General features: G+C 45.8%; 1 protein-coding gene across 3 annotated transcripts in view; it reads right to left on the bottom strand.

Moving 5' to 3' along the window:
- Positions 1-6,743: 6,743 nt before the first annotated feature.
- Positions 6,744-23,529, bottom strand: part of LOC147110830 (intraflagellar transport protein 122 homolog) — a 46,681-nt gene continuing 29,895 nt past the window's right edge. For all 3 annotated transcript variants that reach the window (XM_086001193.1, XM_086001192.1, XM_086001194.1), the window contains exons 5-6: positions 16,067-16,231; positions 6,744-11,290 (exon numbers count right to left, since the gene is read on the bottom strand). In XM_086001193.1, the coding sequence (XP_085857319.1) occupies positions 11,201-11,290; positions 16,067-16,231 (255 nt within the window). In that variant the 3' untranslated portion in view covers positions 6,744-11,200. The remainder of the gene's footprint in view (positions 11,291-16,066; positions 16,232-23,529) is intronic.

Here is a 23,529-nt window from a genome sequence, read left to right as displayed (position 1 = left end):
CCTTCGAGTTGATACTTCAATCAAGTTGGGAGTATCAAAAGGGGGGAATGTAGGGGTTTTGCAAAATTCCCCTATTTTTCCCTGAAGATTGAAAAGATTGGTCCACATCGTGGATAAAGAATTGGGTGATGTGACTTGTCTACTATGTTTTAAAATGTGCCTGGAACCGTGAAGGACTGCTCTGAGCTGGGCTGCGCATTGACTACAACACGGAATCGAGGAGGTTCGTGGAGGTGTTCACACACATTGAGACAACATATCTTAATAAAATCGTTCCCTGGAGGTTGGGCAATCATAAAAGGTTTTAAAATGGCCAAAGAAAGCTTGGCCAAAAGGACAAAGCAGCAAAACAGCTCACAGCGAGTAGTCTGTGTGAAAAAGTGGGAGGATACAGGGGCTGTGAGTCAGACCTGCCAATCAAAGGGAGGTTCCCTTCGAAGCACTTGAAGTTGCTTATTTACTTAAGAGATTAGCCCACTTGAGAAAACCGCAGGACAATCGATTTGAAACTGCTTCTGTTTACACAGCCATTCAAAGCATTCACAGACAATGATAGATAGATTGAAACACTGGAACGGATTTTGATCTGCAACTGTTTAAGAACTGAATCATTCTGGACAATAGAGCAGTTGTATTCCCTTTTGTTTTAGCCCAGGTGAGCTCCGGATGTGGGCGGGAACATTTCAGCCCCACAGTGCAGACACACTAACCCAGTCCAACCACTTTGAGTTAGCCAATCACAGCTTTTCTCTTGTGAATTGGAACTTCTTTTTGGGCGCGAATTTTCCAGACAGGCAAACAGCAGGGGGGTGGGGGGGGGGGCTCACCAGGTATATATGATAGCTCCTGAGAAGCTATCGCTCTCTTTACTTCCTGGGACCACAGGTGAGCCTCTCTCTCTCTCTCTCTCTCTCACTTCGCTGGACCACATGTGAGCAGAGTTTGTGACTCCTCAGCAAAGCAACCTAGTAAGGAGTTGGGGGATGGTAATTAAGGGGATATTGCTAAGATTGTTTAATCAACATTGTAGCCACTTACCCCTTGTTTTTGCCGTCTGCATTCCTCCATTTAAGCAATTTTACTGTAATTACTGTGTTCGTGTGGTATAGTTTGATATTTGATTATAGTTTCTTTTAGTTAATAAAGCTTGATTTTTCTCTCATCTAGACCATTTGTCCATTTTAATATCGTTAATTATAAGTCCTTCAGTCAGAACTGGAAGGTGGGGTAGCGATTCGAAACCGCTGTTTGAAAATTGGTTTATTGGAAATTGGTTTACAGTGTAGCAGCAGGCTGCCTGACCAGGTGAATTACCATAAACCAGGTAAAAGATTGGAATTGGTCAGAGTGCAGGCAAAGGCTGCAGACCAGGTGAATTACCTTAAACCAGTTAAAAGATGTTCCCCTACAACACCTTGTGAAGGTTCTGGCAGGAGATGGCCACCCATGTCATGGCCAGCACTGTGGTCCCCAGGTCGGTGATCCAGTGCCGGAAGAAGTTCAATGACCTCACACTGCAGGTTAAGGTAAATGAAGGCTTCGGCAAATGTCATATCCCACCACCTGCACCACTAGCCTCACACACTGCTCAATGGACCACACCCCCATCACTCACCTACCAACAATCTCAACCGATTGCCACTCACACCTCACAATCAGAGCTTCACTTCAATCTCAGAACCTTACCACTGCTGCAACACTCACACCCACATCTCACACCTTGCACACACTGACAGCTATTCAACTATGGCAGGCACATCACCCAAACACATTGCACCACACTCACTCACACACTTCTCTTTCTCTTGCAGGCCAAGGTTGTGCATAGAAACATAGAAATTTACACCATAGAAGGAGGCCATGCAGCTCATCTTGTCCACACCAGTCGACAAAGAGCTATCCACCCTAATCCCACTTTCCAACACTTGGCCCGTAGCCTTGTAGGTTATGGCACTTCAAGTGCATATCCAAGTATTTTTTAAATGTGATGAGGGTCTCTGTCTCTACCACCCTTTCAGGCAGTGAGTTCTAGACCCCCACAACCCTCTCCTCAACTCCCCTCTAAACCTCCAACTAATTGCTTTAAATCTCTGCCCCCTGGTTATTGACTCCTCTGCTAAGGGAAATAGGTCCTTCCTATCCACTCTATCTAGACCCCTCATAATTTTATACACCTCAATAAGGTCTCCCCTCAGCCGCCTCAGTTCCAAAGAAAACAGACCCAACCTATCCAATCTTTCCTCATAGCTAAGATTCCCCAGCCCAGGCGACATCCTTGTAAATCTCCTCTGTACCCTCTTTCGTGCAATCACATCTTTCCTGTAATCTGGTGACCAGAACTGCACGCAGTACTCTAGTTGAGGCCTAACAAGCATTTTATACAGAATCAGAGGGAGCAGCGACAGACAGTTGGGGAGCAGGCTAACATCCACCACCTCAGCCAGCTGGAGGAGAGACTCTGCAGATCATTGGGCAGCAGATTGTAGCGGCTGTGTCAACCGGCGATGTTGAACCTCTTGGGGACACAACAGTATGCTCATTCCTAATCCTTCTCACAACAAACTTTCTCTCATCCCACAATCTCTTCTCACTTTCAAGCTGCTGATGCTGTAGACATGCATATCTTGCTTCCCTTCTCCCCCCACCATAACCTGTCACTTGTGCCTTTCTGCTTTCAGATAATCAACAACAAGCACCAGACCAGCCTGTCCCCGAGGCGATGCATGAGAGTGAGGGGGGAAGAAGAGGAGGAAGACACAGCGTCACTGTATCTGTCACTCGCAGACACCAGGTCAGAAACTGGCACTGCATGTAGTTTAGAGGCTAGTGTAGTAGTGGGATCTGCACAGGGTGAGGCACCGGCACAGCAACGCCGGGGGAAAGGATAGCTCAGGGACCAGCTCCCCGGAGGGCAAGTTCTGCACAGGATTCAGATGAGGACCTTGATGGGGCAGCCTTCAGAAAAAGGGTGATGGGCATGCAGGCAGAATTGCTAGGTGCAATGGCAAGCCTGCCAGAAAGCCTCTTGGCAATATCAAGGAGCATGGAGGAGTCCGCCTCTAGCATTGCACAGGGCTCTGTGCAGAGCTTGGAGCCCATGATTTCCAAGCTGGAAATGATGGGAGACTCCCAAAGAGACAGCGTTGACCCAGACATGATGGCACGTATGATGGCCGATATCACGGCTGCCATTTCTATTATAAAGGACGTGGGAACAGGGCACTTAGAAAATAATAATAGGATTGGGCAGAGTCAACACGGATTTATGAAAGGGAAATCATGTTTGACAAATCTGTTTGAGTTTTTTGAGGTTGTAACTAGCATTACAGGATGATCCTGGAGTAATGAGCAGTTTTGGCAGAGGAGAGCAGGGCCCAATAGTGCTTTATGTGGTCGAGCCAGATCTGGCAATGAATGGTTAAACCAGTTGTCCACCCTAAACGTTCAGGTCTATGTCCCTTGGACTTGAGGGAGCGGAGGTGATGGCTGTACCAGGGGGAATGACCGGGGTGAGAGAGAGTAGTAATTTTAATGGGGACTAGGGCATCAAAGGCGGAGGTGAGGGTGTGGCTGAGCGGATCGGCAGCTGCAGAAATGTCATAGTGAATGGAGGGCCAAAGGCTAGACAGTTGGGAATTTGAAAGTGCTGTTGCAAGTGAATTGGGAGAGTTTTTTTTATGGGCGGACACAGAAGGAAGTGGGGTTGGGAGGGGAATGTGAGAGTGGAGCGATACAAGGTGATAGGAGATGGCTTTATCTGTGATTGCCATGATGGGAGTAGAGGCCATGTGAGCTGGCAAGGTCGAGGGCATGGCAGTGAATATGGGTAGGGAAGTTTATATAGAGGGAGAGATTAAGGGAGAATAGGAGGGCAGTGAACACAGAGGAGAGAGGGCAAGATGAGTAGAGATGGAGGTTGAAATCACAGGATGAGAAGTTGCTTGGTGCAGACAATAAGGGAGGAAAGTAGTGAAGATATCTCAGTGAGAAACTTGACATGGTACTTGGGTGGACAGTGGAGAATGAGGATTTTAAAGGAGACGAGAGGGGTGGAACAAGGTGAGATGTTCAAAGGAGACAATGCAGAAGAGTAGGGGGACAGACCAAGGAATAAGAGCCACACCACCACCACCACAGCTATGACGGGGAAAGTGTTGGAAGGTATAGCCAGGCTTCATTAAGGGGAAAGAGGTCATCACCCACATTTCCATCAAAGCCATTTCCTACAACAATGACTATACTTCAAAAAGTACTTCATTGGCTGTAAAGCACTTTGGGACGTCCAGTGGTCGTGAAAGGCGCTATATAAATGCAAGTCTTTCTTTTTTTCATGATATTGATGCAATCATCCACAATAAGCTCGTGGGTGGCACTGGCATCTTTCACAAGTGAACAGATATTCTGGAGGGAGGTGTGGAGAGGGGCGGTGATAGGTGATCCGTTGGCAGAGTCCACAGAGTGAGTGGGACGGGAAGGAGGTTGATGAGATTAGCCTCCAGCAGGCACACTGGGCAGGAAGGTCGGTGAGACGGTAGGATGGGGCAGTTGGGTTGCTGCTCGTAAGGAGGCAGCAACGAGTGCCTCAATGGGCCCTTCGGAGGATGCCAAGAGAGGCAGAGGGAAGCAGTAGGGTTATCCAAAAGGGAGTCAAGCCTGGGATGGTGGAAGGAACATTGAAAGGTCAAGGAGTAGTAAACGTTTGGGGTAGGGATTGGAGGGTGGGGTGGGGGTTAGAGTATCAGAGAGGGGAGAAATGAAAGGAGGCATGATGACAGGAGGGGTCTAGGAGGGATAAAGAGAAAAAAGATGGGGGGGAATTGTCTGGTGTGTGGTTTGATGCCACTTTCATTAGTAAAGCTTGGCAGTTTTACTTTTTGTATCTGCAAAGGGAAGATTTTTCCAAATGTGCAATGATAAGACTATGAAATGAGAAAATGTGCAGTTTGGCTAGAAAGTTGGTTGGCAGACATTAACAAAGTGTTCGGGCTAATGGGCGTTGCTCTGATTGAAGGGTTGGAAGTAGTTCATCCTGGGAGACAGCACTGGCTTCAGTGTTGTTGTCTGTATAAGTAGATGATTTGGATATAAGGAATACAATCTCAAATTTTGCTGACCAATAAAAGCAGAGGGGGTTGGCAAATAGAGATGTGGTCTGTAAAAGACTTCAGGACACAGGTCAATAGAATAGGCAGATTGGTGGGAGATTCCGTTGAATGTGGATACATGTGGGAGGAAAAAAAGGGAATGCAGTATATTTAATGGAAATTTACAAAGGTATGGATAAGAGATATGGATATGTTCAAATAAATAATTCTCTGAAAGTGGAAGGGCAAGTAGATAAAGCCATAAACAAAAGGCCAATAGCATTTTGTATTTTATAGAGTTCAAGAGTAAAGAAGTAATGATAAATTTGTATAAATCATTGGTTAGGCCAGTTAGAGTACTGTGTGTGGTTTTGGGAACCCATTATAGAAAGGACATCAAAGCCAGAGAGAGTATACATTGTAGATTCACCTGGATGATAGCAGAGATGGGACACTTCAATTAAGAGAGACTTGAGACACTGTTTCCACTGAAATAGAGAAGGCTAAGAGATTTAATAGAGGTTTTTAAAATGATGAAATGTTTTCAGTGAGTGGGGTAAAACTATTCCTTTGGTTGGGGAGTCAATGACGAGGGATCAATTTAAAATTGTTACTGCAAGTGAGGAGAGATTAGAAGTTTCTTCACAGTTGTGGAGTATGCAATGCTGTGCCACAGGGAGTGGCTGAGGCAGAGAACACTGCAGCTTTTAGAAGGGCCTATCTCCTACAGCTTTTGAGGAGCTAAATTACCAGGGTTTAGGAATTGCTAAGTGAAGAGTAAATTTGAGGCAATAACCTCTTCCAGTAGCTACGGATCTGTCACTCGCTGTGGGTGTGGAATCGCTCAATGCCGTTCCCAATCCCTGATGACCCTGCAGGCTGATTTATTTGCCATTTGAGATTAAACTTCCATTGGTTCTCCAATCTTACACTCATGCACACAGTAAACTTCATTACCCAGGAGATCAGGGGAGCCAATGTGGTATACTGATCATGAGGGAGGAATGGATGTTCTCAATTAAATGTGTACTTATATTTAATTAGTTGAGGGATACAGAGTTAAAGAATCTCCATCATATCTACTACATGCTGATGTCACATCACCACTGGACCCAAAGCCAATATAAAGCAAGTGACCTTGTTCACCCATTGGCCTTTGAGTCTCATCATTCCGGATTTTGGTTTTGACAATCTGGAGTCCATGAATGGGATCGCTGTCCCTACAATCCCTCTGTGCTCTCCTTTAGGACACATATTGGAGACGGCTGTAGACCTGTGAGTTGCCTGTACAACGCTAAAGCACATTGGCCTAGATTTCTTGGCCCAGTCTCGGCATGGCTGTTTCCATTTGCCCTGAACGCTGGACCACCTGCCACCCCCCCGGGGCTTCAATGGAAAAGGGACCTGTTCAAGTGCTCTCAAGCCCCATCAGTAGTAAAACTCAAGACACCTCTTGCTATAGCAACACCGCTCCCCCACCCCCCCCCCCACAAGGCCTGCGAGAGACACCGGGGAGCCCACTTCCCGCATGCAAACTGCCCCAGGATTGGAGATACAGCCGGGGTCCTAAGGGCATTTAAAGGTCAGAAAGACCCGGCAGTTATTCTTATCTCAAACACAAAGTTTGTGTCATTATCTAGCGTAAATAAGGATTCCGTAAAAAATAAACTAATTTTATTTGAACTTCCTATATACAGAAGTGCTCCCAAGGAAACAATATGGGACTAAAAATTTTTTTTTAATAACGTATACATGGATTTATAAATATATCAAACACAAGGACCAGGCTTTCAGCATTTGTTGTTTGTAGTGTAATTAAACACATTCTTGATGACTGCGTTTCTGATTTTGCAACAATAAACGCAGAGGAAACCTTCCTGGATAGGCTTTTGTTTAATTACAAGTAATATTCGAACAACCTCCGTCCTCCAAAAACTGGTACTGCCATTTACCTTCAGAGCCTGCACCTTATAAGAGGTTTATTGGACAATGAAACAAGTGTTATTTAAACTGCATTCCGCGAGGTTGATAATGTGATGGCCAGTGCCCATTACACAGATGCACCTCAGGCATTGTTCCCCCTGTATTATCAGGGGATGCAGGCCTAATCCATGCTTGATGAGCCTACTGCACCCAAACTGGCTTGGTCAGTGAATAGTGTGCTGGAGGCCTTTGCAACAGTGCACTAGGCTCATTCAGACCTGTGTTAATTAGGGAACTTCCCCATAATGTGACTGGAGTGCTGAGCAGCCCTTCAGTAACCCAGCAGAAAGGGAAGCCTATTTAATTTTCTGCCTATTTAATTTTCCCTGGGTGGCTCTGAGCTTACCCTAGGGCTACCCACACCACTTGTTCCACCTCCATTCCTTCTCCACTGCTGTTATCCGCCTTTCCACAAAGGTCCTTTCTTCTTCAGGTGCCATTTTAAACTTTAGATACAAGAGCTGATGGCCAGTCACTGCCTGTACCTGTGCCCGAATAGTCCTGTAATTGGTAGAGTACGGTGGGCAGATAATGTGCTTTAGGCAATGAACATTGTAGAGTTTTAAACAAACTCCATACAGAGGAGCTCCATCAGTATGGAGAATACAATTAAGGGTCTGTACAATTTTTCAAAGACACTTTCGCTGGAAGAGGAGTGCAAGATGTTTCTCAGTATATTATTCCTCCATATTGGTGTCAGCTGGAAGAAAGCTTTAACACACAAACTGAGGGGCGATTCAAACAGACTTAATTCCAATTTAGATCAACACCAAGAGCTCTGGTAAAAATCAGAGGATCTACAATAAAACCTAAACATTTTTGCCTCATGTATTTGCATTACACTAAAATCATGAGGTGTCCAAAATATGTGCTTTAAGCACAATCGCCTTCAAGTGTGTCAATAATTTCCAAATAAAACCTTCCTGCCGTCTTACAGAGCGACTACAGAAAGATCATCAATATATTAACGGGCTGACATCTGCTCAGCTTCTAAGTCTCGAAGTATACAAGGTCAAAAAAATAATTCTGCTAATCCTCTTATTGCTGCATATGTAATGCACAATAGTCTGGGGGAGGGGGAGGGGCAGGGACAAATTCTTTATTCATCAAAATGAGGTCAGCAGGTGTTGGGATTGGGATCTTATTGAGGCCAGTGTCAGAATCAAGCACTCTAGAGATAAGGTATAAACCACATTAGCCACATATCTACACTGGCCCATCAAGCACTCCCAGGGCAGGTACAGCTCGGGTTAGATACAGAGTAAAGCTCCATCTACACTGTCCCCATCAAACTCTCCCAGGGCAGGTACAGCATGGGTTAGATACAGCATAAAGCTCCCTCTACACTGTCCCCATCAAGCACTCCCAGGGCAGGTACAGTTCGGGTTAGATACAGAGTACAGCTCCATCTACACTGTCCCCATCAAACTCTCCCAGGGCAGGTACAGCATGGGTTAGATACAGAGTAAAGCTCCCTCTACACTGTCCCCATCAAACACTCCCAGGGCAGGGACAGCACAGGGTAGATACAGAGTAAAGCTCCCTCTACACTGTCCCCATCAAACACTCCCAGGGCAGGTACAGCATGGGTTAGATACAGCATAAAGCTCCCTCTACACTGTCCCCATCAAACACTCCCAGGGCAGGTACAGCATGGGTTAGATACACAGCAAAGCTCCCTCTACACTGTCCCCATCAAACACTCCCAGGGTAGGGACAGCACGGGTTAGATACAGAATAAAGCTCCCTCTACACTGTCCAAACAATATACCCTAACCCGAATCTCCCACTGCACTAATCTGAGAATTTCAATGACCTGCAGATTCCAACCTCATGGTCTCACCAAATAAGACTGACAACTGACAGGTAACCATTCCACTGTGGTGCTCCCGGTGCGAAGCCCAGCCCAGCAGGAGTAGGTATCAGATTGGATGAGTCCTTCCATTTTATGTCTATAAATTGTGTGATTTCCTGCTGTGTAATCCAAGCAGACGAGGCGCTGTGCCAGAAGTGTTCAAGTGGGAATTTTATCCATTAACAAAATATGGGCAGTTGCTGTAAACCTGCGTACTCTGGTAAGTGGGCTGTGACTGCCCAAAGCTTATTTCATGCTCAAAGAGAGGAGACTTTCATCCCACCAGTGTGGGCTGGATCTGCCCCAAATCGTAGGGACAGTGTCAATCTGCAGAACACCTTCATCTTTTGGGTGAGCTCCTTTGTTGGTTCAGGCACAGCTATAATATCACAACACAAAGCTGCCAATCCACCACAGACTGGAAAATAACCTTTATCGAATGCTGTATGTAAATGAGAAGATTGTGTTGGACAGTGTGAAATGGAAAAACACAGTCGGCATCATGTGATGATTGAGCTCCAAATGCTTGTTAAACTTACTGAGAAAATCCATCCTCACTCCAAACATGTTTGTGAAGGTGTTTTTCATACAGTCAGTTTATAGACTAGGGATGTGTTTATGGACAACTGAAGCTTACTTTTAATAAATAGTTATGCTTATCTTTTGTAGACTGTTTACTTGGGTGGATGTGGCCTCATTTCAGTTTCTGTAAAATGTGTTAATTTTCCATCAAGGTACTGGACAAAACAAGTTACAGTACAGTACAGTACAGGCATAGTGGTTAGCACTGTTGCCTCACAGCGCCAGGGACCCGGGTTCAAATCCGGCCTCGGGTGACTGTCTGTGTGGAGTTTGCACATTCTCCCCGTGTTTGCGTGGGTTTCCTCCGGGTGCTCCGGTTTCCTCCCACAGTCCAAAGATGTGCGGGTTAGGTTGATTGGCCATGATAAAAATTGGCCCTTAGTGTTCGGGGGGATTAAATACGTGGGGTTACGGGGATAGGGCTTGGGTGGGATGGCTGTCGGTGTAGGGACCGGGTGCTAGGGTTTGGATGATCAGCCATGATCTCGTTGAATGGCGGAGCAGGCTCGAAGGGCCGAATGGCCTACTCCTGCTCCTATCTTCTATGTTTCTATGTTTACTTAAATTGCATCAAAACAGCATGGAGGTGATCACACAAACCCATAGCAACTATTTTATTCCATGAGGAGGAAACACTTGCAGCTCCCATAAGGTGAAGTTACGTATCTCTTGCTTTAAGTGTAGAGTTTTTTGGGGGGGAAATAATTGGACAGCTGCCACTTGTGGATTTGCTTCATTTGTTACTGGTGGTAAAAAAAAATCAGTACTCACAAAGGGGATGATTTTACAGATACATGCTATGGGGTGTGGAGGGGGGTTGGGGGGCTCAAATCTATTTTTGCTCGATAACATACTTCAAACCAATGGATGGAATATCGTGCCCCACGGCCGAGGCTCTGTGCCAGTAGTACACGCTTGTGAAGTGTGCCCTATAGTGTGCACAGACCCTGGGATCTGTTTGCAGCTGTTATTATCCAGTTATGGTCCAACAAGTCTTCTATCTGCCTCACTTGTTGCCAGCCCATATCTCTCAAAAGCCTAACTGACTCAGGGGAGGTGGGGGGGGCTGGTCAGGGGGGTTGGGGGCAAACTGATGGCATTAGGGCCAAATAAATTGAACCTGTAGCTGGTAGGGAATTATCTACCACCACAAAAATACCATGTGCCCAATGCCACAGGAGGAAGTGCTTTTAGAAATAGTCACACCATATAGCTATCAGCCATGAGAGTTCTTTCAGTTAACATTCATGTGCATCATGTAATATACAATCCTTGTTGTTTCATTTTATAAACACTCAATAGAGCAACAGTCAAATTTCAGATTATGGGAGTGAATCTTTCAGACACTTTCAAGTTCTGAATTTAGCTTTCTAAAATCATAGTGCCAGCCTCTATGTGCCACGCACACATGTGCAGCCTATTCTGGAGGGTCAGCCTGTAGCATACCAAGGTACAACAGAAGCTGCCTTAAATACTATTAACACCTGGGCCGAGAATCCCATGCTAAAGGAATGGAACGATCCTTCTTAATTTTTGGCCGTGCCACGTTGATCATCTATTGGCCGGCGACAGTATGGGCAGCAGTTGATCTTTGACCATAATCTTTGGCTGTGTTGATCATGGACTGGGTTTATCTATTGGCCGGTGACAGTATGGGCAGTAGTTGATCTTTGACCCTAATCTTTGGCTGTGTTGATCATGGACTGGGTTCATCTATTGGCCGGCGACAGTATGGGCAGCAGTTGTGCTGAAGAACGAGCAATTCATAGTCTTCGCTGTGAAACATCTGTGGGTGAAGGGCAACAGTGGTAAAGTAGAGGTTGGCAAAGCAGATTCCCAGTCAGGCAATAATCCAAGTAAACAATACTAAATCTGGATAAATACAAGATAACTCAGTGGGTAAATATGAATACACTCAATGGAGAGATGAAGGGTGTGAATGAACAGAGAGACATAGGGGTTCAAATACATAATTTCCTGAAAGTACAAGTGCAGGTAGATAATGCCATTAAAAAATGATCAACAGCGTTTTGGCTGATATAAATAGTGCCATAACGTACAAGCGTGAAGAATTAATGATATATGTATACAACACATTGGTTAGGTAACAAAGCACTGAGGACAGTTTTGGGTGTCCCATTATAGAAATGACATTAAAGCCACAGAGTATATCAAGCAAGGGCAGTCCCACTGAGCTGGACAATGAAGCACAAGGGAAGTTGAGTGGTCAGTAGTTTAGCAGGAAAGGGGAATTGGACGTGAGTCTCATGGACAAGATGAGCTTGGAGAGGGCATGAAGGGGGTTAGGAGAGAAATTGGAGAGATGCAGGTTCAGGGCTAGGGCAGGGGGAAGGCTTGGCTTGGTGGACAAAGAGAAGTGGGGAAGCAACAGAGGCAGTTGAATGGATGGTCTCAATCTTAGTCACAAAGAAATCCATGAGCTCCTTGCACTTGTTGGAGATGAAGGTGGAGGGGGCATGGGAGAGGCATTTAAGGAGGCAGTTGATAGTGGGGAAAATAAGCCAGGCGTTTATTTTTGCTACCAGGATGATTCTGGGGTAGTGGGCACTTTTGGCAGAGGAGAGTGAGGGTCGATATGACTTGATGTTGTCCAACAAGATCTGGTGATGAATGGCTAAACCAGTTGTGCACCAGATACGCTCAAGTCTGTGCCCCTTGGACTTGAGGGAGCAAAGATGGGGTCATACCAGGAAGGCTAATTAGGATGTAAAAATCAGGCAGGGTGTAACATGGGCATTGGACCAGAACCTGCCTTGTTCCTGCCGGGTGGGTACTCTTTTGTTCGTACCAAAAAAACAAAACAAATTGACTGTAAACAAAAGTTCAACTAAAACTTAACAAATCATATTAAAATTTGGTTAACCTGCTGGGTGGGTAAAGTTAAAATCGGGGCTTAAGCAGTTGGGACTTTGAAAGTACAGCTGTAAGTGACTTGGGGGAAGAGATTTTGTTTCTAGAAGTGGACGTGGAAGGAACTGGAGTTGGAAGGATGCAAGGGGATGTGGGTGGTGAGGGATATAAGGAAGTGGTTGGAGATGACCTTGCCTGTGACTGAGATATAGGAATCATGGGAGTAGAGAGGCCGCAGGAGATGATAAGCTTGAGGGGGGAGGGTGTGAATATGAACGAGTGGCTCAAAGATTGGTGTGGGAGAAATGGTTGATTCCTGGGGTACTGGCACTAGTACTGAGATAAGAGGGAGCTGTTCAGTCGGGACGGGCTTCATTTGAACCAGGCTGGGACCAGTGTCCTGGCGAATCAAATAATTAGGGCTGTAGATAGTGTGGGGGGGAGGGGGGGGGGGGAGGGAGGGTTACGCTGAGCGGAAATTAAAAAAGTCAAAGAAAAATGAGAAGGCAAAAGTGCAGGGTAGCGATAGGGGTAATGATAACCAGAGTGTGACAGGAAGGGACAGAGCGTATACACATACGAGTGCGTCAGAAAGAGAGGTCAGAGTAGGGAAAAATGGTAAAAAGACTAAATTAAAAGCACGCAGCATTCGTAACAAGATAGATGAGTTGACAGCATAAATAGAAATAAATGGGTATGATCTGATAGCCATTACAGAGACGTGGTTGCAAGGTAACCAAGGCTGGGAACTGAATATTCAGGGGTATTTGCCATTTCGTAAGGATAGGCAGAAAGGAAAAGGAGGTGGTGTAGCTGTTAATAAGGGATGAGATCAGTGCAGTAATGAGAAATGATATTGGCCTAGAAGATCAAGACGTAGAATCAGTTTGGGTGGAGATAAGAAATAATAAGGGTAAGAAGTTACTGGTGGGAGTGGTCTACAGGCTCCCAAACAGTAGCCACAGGGTAGGAAAGAGAATAAATCAAGAAATAATAGAGGCTTGTAAGAAAGATACGGCTATAATCATGGGAGATTTTAATCTTCATATTGATTGGACAAAGCAACACTTGAGGAAGAGTTCTTAGAGTGTATACGGGATGGTTTCTTGGAACTATACGTTGTGGAACCAACCAGGGAGAAGACTATTTTAGATCTGGTAATGTGTAACGAGGCTAGATTAATTAATGATCTCGAAGTGAAGGATCTTCTTGGGAAGAGTGATCAAAGCATGGTAAAATTTCAAATTCAGTTTGAGGGTGAGAAAGCTAGGCCTCAAACTACTGTCCTGAACTTAAACAAAGGTATGAAGGCAGACTTGGTTAAAGTGGACTGGGAAAATATAGTACAGGGTAAGACTGTAGAAAAGCAGTGGCAAACATTTATCTCAGCAAAGATATATTCCAGTGAGAAAGAAAGACTCGAAGAGAAGGATGAACCATCCATGGCTATCTAAGGAAGTAAAGGATGGTATCAAATTGAAAAAAAAAGTATACAATGTTGGGAAGAATAGTGAAAGGCCAGAGGATTGAGAAATTTTTTAAAAACCAGCAAAGGACGACTAAAAAAATGATAAAGAGAGAGAAGATAGCTTATGAGAGTAAGCTAGCAAGAAATATAAAAACAAACAGTAAGAGCTTCTACAGGTATATAAAAAGTAAACGTTGTTCCCCTAGAGGATGAGTCTGGGGAACTAATAATGGGAAAGAGGGAAATGGCAGAGACTTTGAACAAATATTGTGTATCGGTCTTCACAGTAGAAGACACTAAAAGCATCCCAATAATGGATAATCAAGGGGCTATTGGGGTGAGGGGGGGAACTTAAAACAATCACTATCACTAGAGAGAAAGTACTAGACAAACTGATGGGACTAAAGGTGGATAAGTCCCCTGGACCCGATGGCCTGCATCCTAGAGTCTTAAAAGAGGTGGCTGCAGAGATAGTGGATGCATTGGTTGTAATCTACCAAAATTCCCTGGATTTTGGAGAGGTCCCAGCGGACTGGAAAACTGCAACTGTAACGTCCCTATTTAAGAAAGGACGGAGACAGCAAGCAGGCAATTATCGACCAGTTAGCCTGACATCTGTCTTTGGGAAAATGCTGGAGTCCATCATTAAGGAAGCGGTAGCAGGACATTTAGAAAATCATATTATAGTCAAGCAGAGTCAGCATGGTTTTATGAAAGGGAAATCATGTTTGACAAATTTGCTGGAATTCTTTGAGGATGTAACGAGCAGGGTGGATAAAAGGGAACCAGTAGATGTCATGTATTTGGATTTCCAGAAGGCATTTGATAAGGTGCCACAGAAAAAGTTACGACACAAGATAAGAGCTCACGGGGTTGGGGGTAATATATTAGCATGGATAGAGGATTGGCTAACAGAAAACAGAGTCGGGATAAATGGGTAATTTTCAGGTTGGCAAACTGTAACTAGTGAGGTGCCGCAGGGATCAGTGCTGGGACCTCAACTATTTACAATCGATATTAATGACTTGGATGAAGGGACTTAGTGTAATGTAGCCAAATTTGCTGATGATACAAATATAGGTGGGAAAGCAAATTGTGTGGAGGACGCAAAGATATAGATAGGCTGAGTGAGCATAAAATCTGGCAGATGGAGTTTAATGTGGGAAAATGCGAAGTTATCCACTTTGGTAGGAAAAATAAAAAAGCAAATTATTATTTAAATGGGGAGAGATTACAAAATGCTGATGTAGAGGGAGCTGGGGGTCCTTGTACATGAAACACAAAATGTTGGCATGCAGGTACAGCAAGTAATTAGGAAGGCAAATGAAATGTTGTCCTTTATTACAAGGGGGTGGATTATAAAAGTAGGTGTCTTGCTACAACTGTACAGGGCGTTGGTAAGACCACACCTGGAGTACTGCGTACAGTTTTGGTCTCCTTATTTAAGGAGGGATATATTTGCATTGGAGGCAGTTCAGAGAATGTTCACGAGGTTGATTCCGGAGATGAAGGGGTTGTCTTATGAAGAAAGGATGAGCAGGTTGGGCCTATATTCATTGGAGTTTAAAAGAATGAGAGAGGAGCTTATTGAAACATATAAGATTCTGAAGGGGCTTCACAAGGTAGATGCAGAGAGGATGTTTCCCCTCGTTGGGGAATCTAGAACTAGGGGGCATAATTTCAGAATAAGGGGGCACCCTTTTAAATCGGAAATGAGGAGGAATTTCTTCTCTCAGAGGGTTGTGAATCTTTGGAATTCTCTTCCCCAGAGAGCTGTGGAGGCTGGGTTATTGAATATATTTAAGGTGGAGAGAGACAGATTTTTGAAAGGTAAGGGAGTCAAGGGTTATGGGGAGCGGGCAGGGAAGTGGAGTTGAGGCCAAGATCAGATCAGCCATGATCTTATTGAATGGCGGAGCAGGCTCAAGGGGCCAAATTACCTACTTCTGCTCCTACGTCTTATGTAATATGGAGGAAGGTGTGTAGGCAGGACAGGAGAGCAATGAATCCATAGGAGAGGTGTCAAAGGGAGCTGATATAAGAATTCTAATGGCTGAGTATGAAGAGTCGCTCAGCGCAGAGGATCAGGGAGGAAAGGAGGGAGGATATCTCTGGAAGAAACTTGGGTGTGACTGGGGGGGATGGTGGACAACAAGAATTTTGAAGGAGTGGTGAGAGGGGTGTAACAAGAGATAAAGTGTAAAAAAATGCAGACATTCCCACCTGGAAACATGTAGGGCACATTGTGATGGAGACATCAGGTAACAGCGATCGATAGTAGTGCCACCTTAACGGCTTTGGCCAGCGTTTGATCAGAACATCTCTCCTGCTCATTGACTGCAGAACTTCCCTATTCACAATCACAGGGACGAAATCTGAGCCTCCTTGCTGCAAAAAAATAATGCAGGAAAAAAAAGACTAATGAGATCTGTGTCATCACTGGACTGGACTACTGAATATTCCTGCAAGACCCAGATGAAACCCGCCTCTTTGATGCCAACAACTTTTCCACATTGCTAACTGAACTGGTAACTCCACCTGTTCTGCAAACAATCTAAGTTTTAATTAAAGGGATGGTGCATTTAATTTCAACAGGTTACTGCAAGGTCCCAAAGTATCGCTGTCCTATTGTCCATTAATCATGGTTATTAAAGACATTAAACTGGAGATGTCTTTTTTATGTCCGTACATCCTGTACCATTCTCTGACCATGAAAACCGCCCTACAGAGCTCCTGCAATCCTGTTCTTGTACACTCGCAAAATTTGCTAAATTTCACTGAGAATTTGGATGGCAATGCTCCTTTCACAATGGGTTCATGTCACAAAACCAGACTGGGGAACTGCAGCCTCTGATTTGTTTCCTCTCACTCTCGGTGGGGAAGCATGCCCTTACTCATGTGAGATAATGAACTGGGATGGGGAACAAGGCAAATGCAGAATTTACATATCCGTATCTTATTAATCTGCAGTAATATCACATCAAGACGGTTGAACCAGCCAGACTTCCTTTCTAAAACCAAGTTGGCTGTCACTTAAGAGATGGTTTCATATTGGTGTACCTGAAGTCTGCTCCTAGTAATGGATTCGATTATTTTGCTAATTGCTAATGTAAGACGAATAGGTTTGATTTGTTGCCTTTTTTGAAAATGGGAACCATATTGGCACCAAAGAAACTCCGTTTGTTCTCATACATGTGCATTCTCATCTCCAGCCGCCAGGTAATGCCTTGCAGCAGCTGTTGTCCCAGGAATCAAGTATTTTCTCACCAGCTATACCTGAACGCGTTTGGTGGATATGGCAGAGGAACTGCTGTGAGATAACACGTTTGCACCCTCATCACGTGCTGTGTGATTTGCTGCCAGGCTACTGCAATTTTGTAGGTCATCACAGAGGCAGTGACAAAATTGGGTTACAAAAAGCATAAGAAATAGGAGCAGGAGTAGGCCATAAGGCCCCTAGAGCCTGCTCCGTTATTTAATAAGATCATGGCTGATCTTTGACTTCAACTCCACTTTTCCACCCGATCCTCATCTCCCTTGATTCCCCTAGAGTCCAAAAATCTTTCAATCTCTGCCTTTAATATACTCAAAGACTGAGCATCCACAGTCCTCTGGGGTAGAGAATTCCAAAGATTCACAACCCTCTGAGTGAAGAAATTTCTCCTCATCTCAGTCTTAAATGGCCGACCCCTTATCCTGAGAATACGACCCCCTAGTTCTAGACACTCCAGTCAGGGGAAACAGCCTCTCAGCATCTACCCTGTCAATCCCCTTCAGAATCTTATGTTTCAATGAAATCACCTCTCATTCTTCTAAACTCCAGAGAGTATAGTCCTAAATCTATTCAATCTCTCCTCATAGGACTACACTCTCATCCTTGGATACATTGCACTTCATCTAAGTCATTAATATAGATTGTAAATAGCTGAGGCCCAATCCCACTAGTAACAGTAACAGTCTGCCAACCTGAAAATGACCCATTTATTCGTACTCTGTTTTCTGTCCTTTAACTAATCCTCTATCCATGCTAATATATTATCCTCAACCCCATGAGCCCTTATCTTGTGCAACAGCCTTTCGTGAGGCACCTTATCGAATGTCTTTTGAAAACCCAAATATTTTACACCTACAGGTTCCCCTTTATCTACGCTGCTAGCTACATCCTCCAAAAATCTCTAATAGATTTGTCAAACACTATTTCCCTTTCATAAAATCATGTTGACTGCTTAATCATGTTATGGTTTTCTAAGTGCCCTGTTACCACTTCCTTAATAATGGATTCCTGCATTTTCCCGACAATTGATGTCAGGCTAACTGGCCTGTAGTTCCCTGTTTTCTTTCTGCCTCCTTTCTTGAATAGCGGGGTTACATTGGCTACCTTGCAATCCACTGGGACCATTCCAGAATCTAGGGAATTTTGGAAGATCACAACCAATGCATCCACCATCTCTGCAGCCACCTCTTTTAGAACCCTAGGATGTAGGCCATCCAGGGGATCTGTCGGCATTTAGTCCTGTCGTGTATTGAATGCGAGTTTGACACCAGTCAATACGGTAATGTAATGTGCGAGTTTAACACCAGTAAATACAGTAATGTAATGTGCATTGCATTATGGGAATTACCCAGGAAAGCAGCAGTCAGCCATTTTATCAATAAAGAGAACATCGTAGTTAGAAGCCTGTCTGCCTGGTTCTATGCTTGAATGCGTTCACACAACATTGGCGACGAGGATAACGAACGGAATCATTTTAAATAGTTGGTTGCCCAAGTTTTAGTTAGCTAGGATGGAGAAGACCGGCATTCAAAATTTTGCACGCTTCGCCGAGCCAGCCACGTTGGGTCCAAGATGGACGAGGTGGTTAATGTCTTTTGAGCTTTATGCCGACGGCAAACGACTCATTATCGACGATACCTCTACAGCTGCCACAAAGCAGATGAGAAGAGCTCTACTTCTACACCTAGCAGGACCAGATGTCCAGGATATCTTTTCGACTCTGCCGGACACAGGAGAGCCAGCAGACTACACGGTGGCGGTTAGTGCTTTGAATCACTATTTCGTGCCCCAGGTCAATGCAGCATTTGCTAGACAGACTTTTCATAAGTTGTCCCAGAAGGCAGGTGAGACTGTACAACAATTTGCTACTCGCTTGCGGCAGGCTGCTAAAGACTGTGCTTTTGGGGGGGGTGCGGATAATCAAATAAGAGACGCTATCCTGAGTAGGTGCACGTCAGCCTATGTGCGGAGGCAATTGCTAGAGGAAGGGCATGGTCTAACGCTCGCCCGCACATTACAACTGGCCTCACAATGTGAAAACGTCGAGGAGCAGATGTCAGCCATGTCATGTACAGAGAAGGCGGAGACAGATACTGTTCGTTGTGTTACACAGAAAAGAGGGTATTATGTGAAAAGCTCGACAGAGAAACCAAAGGGAAATGGCGATAGGAACGAAAGGAAATGTTACAGATGTGGACACACAGACCACATGGGCAGAGATCCGAAATGCCCAGCACGCGGACAAACGTGTCATAAGTGCAAGGGAAAGGATAATTTCTCCAAAGTATGCCGCACAAAGGGTACAAAGAAACACAGTGTGAACAATGTAGAGGAACAAAATAACTTTGCATTTGCTGTTACCGGAAATAATGGGACAGAGAGACTTACCTTTTGTGTGGGGGGAGTAAACCGGAGAATGTTAATTGATTCGGGTGCAACTAATAATGTGATAGATAAGAATACATGGGAAGGGCTAAAGTCAGAACACATTAAGTGTCAGTCACATGTCCCTAAGACAGAGAGAAAGTTATTCTCTTATGCTTCTAGCCGACCACTGTCAGTTAAAGGTGTATTCACATGTGGGATTACAATAGGTAAGAGAACTGAGCAGGCGGAGTTCATTGTGGTTAAAGGCCATGGAGAGCCGTTGCTAGGAAGGGAGACAGCCATGAAACTGGGAGTTTTAAAAATAGGCGCAGATGTCTCAGCTATGTAGATGTAAGACAGCTACTAGAACAGCGGTATCCAAAGGTGTTCCAGGGAGTAGGAAGGCTGAACACAAAACAGATCAGTTTGTATATCGACCCACAAGTGAAGCCTGTGGCCCAGCCACTCAGGCGTATACCATTCAACTTAAGGGGGGCAGTAGAGGCCAAAATAAAACAATTGAGGGACATGGACATTATCGAACCTGTAACTGGTCCCACCCCATGGGTAAATCCTGTGGTTATTGTACCAAAAGCGGATAAGGATGTAAGGTTATGCCTAGACATGAGACGAGCAAACCAGGCAATAGTGAGGGAACGATATCCAATCCCCACCGTTGATGAGATACTCCAAGGTATGAATGGCTCGATGGTGTTTAGTAAACTAGACCTGAAATAGGGTTATCACCAGCTAGAACTGACCCGAGTCACGAGAAATCACAACGTTTGCAGTACTTATAACGGAGTATACAGGTACAAGAGGCTGATATTCGGTGTATCTTCAGCTAGTGCGCAATATCAGCACGAGACAGCTAATGCCTTAGCTGGAATAGAGGGTGTTGAAAACATCTCAGACGACATTATCATGCATGCACACGACCAGGAAACGCACGACAGACGCCTGCACGCTGTCATGACCAGACTAATGGAAAGTGGACTGACATTAAACTCAGAGAAGTGCCAATTCAACATGGACCGATTGATTTTCATGGGAATCCTATTGTCTGAAAAGGGCATCGGACCAACAGCAGAGAGAGTGCGAGCGGTGGCAGAAGCTCGGGAACCAGAGAATGCTACAGAGGTGAGGAGTTTCTTGGGACTCGTTCGGTACAGTAGCAGATTCATCCCACAGTTTGCAACGCTATCAGAGCCACTGCGATGCCTGACGAGAAAAGGCACACCATTTAAATTTGGATCACAACAGAGACATCATTCAGTGCATTCAAGGAAGAGTTGGCCAGAACCGGCACTTTAGCATATTTTGATAAGGACGCACCAACCAAGGTGATAGCAGACGCCAGTCTTGTAGGTTTAGGCGCAGTACTAGTTCAGGGCCAACAGGGACAAGAGGTGCCAATATGCTATGTAAGTTGTAGTTTAACAGACTGAGGGGAAAAATACTCTCAAACAGAGAGAGAGGCCTTAGCTCTTGTATGGGCTTGTGAGAGGCTGCATCCATATGTGTATGGCCGAAAATTTAACTTGGTAACTGACCATAAGCCATTACAAGTGATATACGGCCCACACTCTAAACCCTGTGCCCGTATAGAGAGATGGGTACGATAGCAAAATACTGCAGATGTTGGAAATCCGAAATAACAACAGAAAATGCTGGAAAAACTCAGCAAGTCAGGCAACATCCGTGGAGAGAAATTTGAGTTGACGTTTCGGGTTTGACCCTTCTTCAAAACTGGAGAGAAAAGGAACTAGATCGAAGGCAGGGCTGCGATCGGACAAAAGAATTAAAGAACCAAAAGAAGTAAAAGAGATTAGAAGCTAGACGAGATGGTAATAGGCTGTGATTAGGTGTAAAGTGTACTGGCAGGGCAAAAGATAGCTGCCAGGTGTGAGAGAGAAACAAAAGGAAAGGGGGGGGGGGAAAGGAAAGGAGTGGAAAAATATAAGTGAAAATGAAATAGGGGCCGAGGTTATGATCTGAAATTGTTGAACTCGATATTGAGACCGGAAGGCTGCAGACTGCCTAATCGGAAGATGAGGTGCTGTTCCTCGAGTTTACGTTGAGCTTCCGTGGAACAGTACAAGAGGCCAAGGACGGTGAGGTCCGAGTGGGAATGGAGCGGTGAATTGAAATGACAGGCGACCGGAAGCTCGGGGTCACCCTTACGGACTGAACGGAGGTGTTCCGCAAAGCGGTCACCCAATCTGCGTTTGGTCTCCCCAATGTAGAGGAGACCGCATCGTGAGCAGCGAATACAGTATACTAGATTGCGAGAAGTACAAGTAAATCGCTGTTTCACCTGGAAGGGGTGTTTGGGGCCCTGGACAGTGGGGAGGGGGGAGGTATAGGGGCAGGTGTTACATCTCCTCCGCTTGCACGGGAAGGTGCCAGGCGAAGGGGAAGGGCTGTTTGGGGTGATAGAGGAGTGGACTAGGGTGTCTCGGAGAGAGCGGTCCCTGCGGAATGCTGAAAGGGGAGGGGAGGGGAAGATACGTTTGGTGGTGGGATCACTTTGGAGGTAGCGGAAATGCCGGAGGATGATCCGTTGAATGTGGAGGCTGGTGGGGTGAAAGGTGAGGACAAGGGGAACCCTATCGTGGTTCCGGGAGGGAGGGGCAGGGGTGAGGGCAGAGGTGCGGGAGATAGAACTGACACGGTCGAGGGCAGTGTCAACCACGGTAGAGGGGAATCCTCGGTTGCGGAAAAAGGAAGACATGTCTGAAGCACTGGTGTGGAAGGTGGCATCGTCGGAGCAGATACGGCGGAGGCGGAGAAACTGGGAGAATGGAATAGAGTCCTTACAGGAAGCGGGGTGGGAGGAAGTGTAGTCCAGGTAGCTGTGGGAGTCAGTGGGCTTGTAGTAAATATTGGTTGATAACCTATCCCCAGAGATGGAGATGGAGAAGTCGAGGAAGGGAAGAGTCAGAGATGGACCATGTGAAGGTGAGGGAAGGGTGGAAATTGGAGGCAAAGTGAATGAAATTGTCAAGTTCGGGGCGAGAGCAGGAAACGGCACCGATACAGTCATCAATGTATCGGAAAAAGAGGTGAGGGAGGGGACCCGAGTAGGACTGGGCTATGTGGAACAATCTTTGTTCCAGTCCTACTCGGGTCCCCTCCCTCACCTCTTTTTCCGATACATTGATGACTGTATCGGTGCCGTTTCCTGCTCTCGCCCCGAACTTGACAATTTCATTCACTTTGCCTCCAATTTCCACCCTTCCCTCACCTTCACATGGTCCATCTCTGACTCTTCCCTTCCTCGACTTCTCCATCTCCATCTCTGGGGATAGGTTATCAACCAATATTTACTACAAGCCCACTGACTCCCACAGCTACCTGGACTACACTTCCTCCCACCCCGCTTCCTGTAAGGACTCTATTCCATTCTCCCAGTTTCTCCGCCTCCGCCGTATCTGCTCCGACGATGCCACCTTCCACACCAGTGCTTCAGACATGTCTTCCTTTTTCCGCAACCGAGGATTCCCCTCTACCGTGGTTGACACTGCCCTCGACCGTGTCAGTTCTATCTCCCGCACCTCTGCCCTCACCCCTGCCCCTCCCTCCCGGAACCACGATAGGGTTCCCCTTGTCCTCACCTTTCACCCCACCAGCCTCCACATTCAACGGATCATCCTCCGGCATTTCCGCTACCTCCAAAGTGATCCCACCACCAAACGTATCTTCCCCTCCCCTCCCCTTTCAGCATTCCGCAGGGACCGCTCTCTCCGAGACACCCTAGTCCACTCCTCTATCACCCCAAACAGCCCTTCCCCTTCGCCTGGCACCTTCCCGTGCAAGCGGAGGAGATGTAACACCTGCCCCTATACCTCCCCCCTCCCCACTGTCCAGGGCCCCAAACACCCCTTCCAGGTGAAACAGCGATTTACTTGTACTTCTCGCAATCTAGTATACTGTATTCGCTGCTCACGATGCGGTCTCCTCTACATTGGGGAGACCAAACGCAGATTGGGTGACCGCTTTGCGGAACACCTCCGTTCAGTCCGTAAGGGTGACCCCGAGCTTC

This window comes from Somniosus microcephalus, chromosome 11 (assembly GCF_052327205.1).
Source record: "Somniosus microcephalus isolate GS21.2 chromosome 11, FLI_Smic_1.0, whole genome shotgun sequence".
Lineage (NCBI taxonomy): Eukaryota > Metazoa > Chordata > Chondrichthyes > Squaliformes > Somniosidae > Somniosus > Somniosus microcephalus.
The sequence above is the reverse complement of the archived record's forward strand: the minus strand, read 5'-3'. Positions and strand labels throughout refer to the sequence as shown.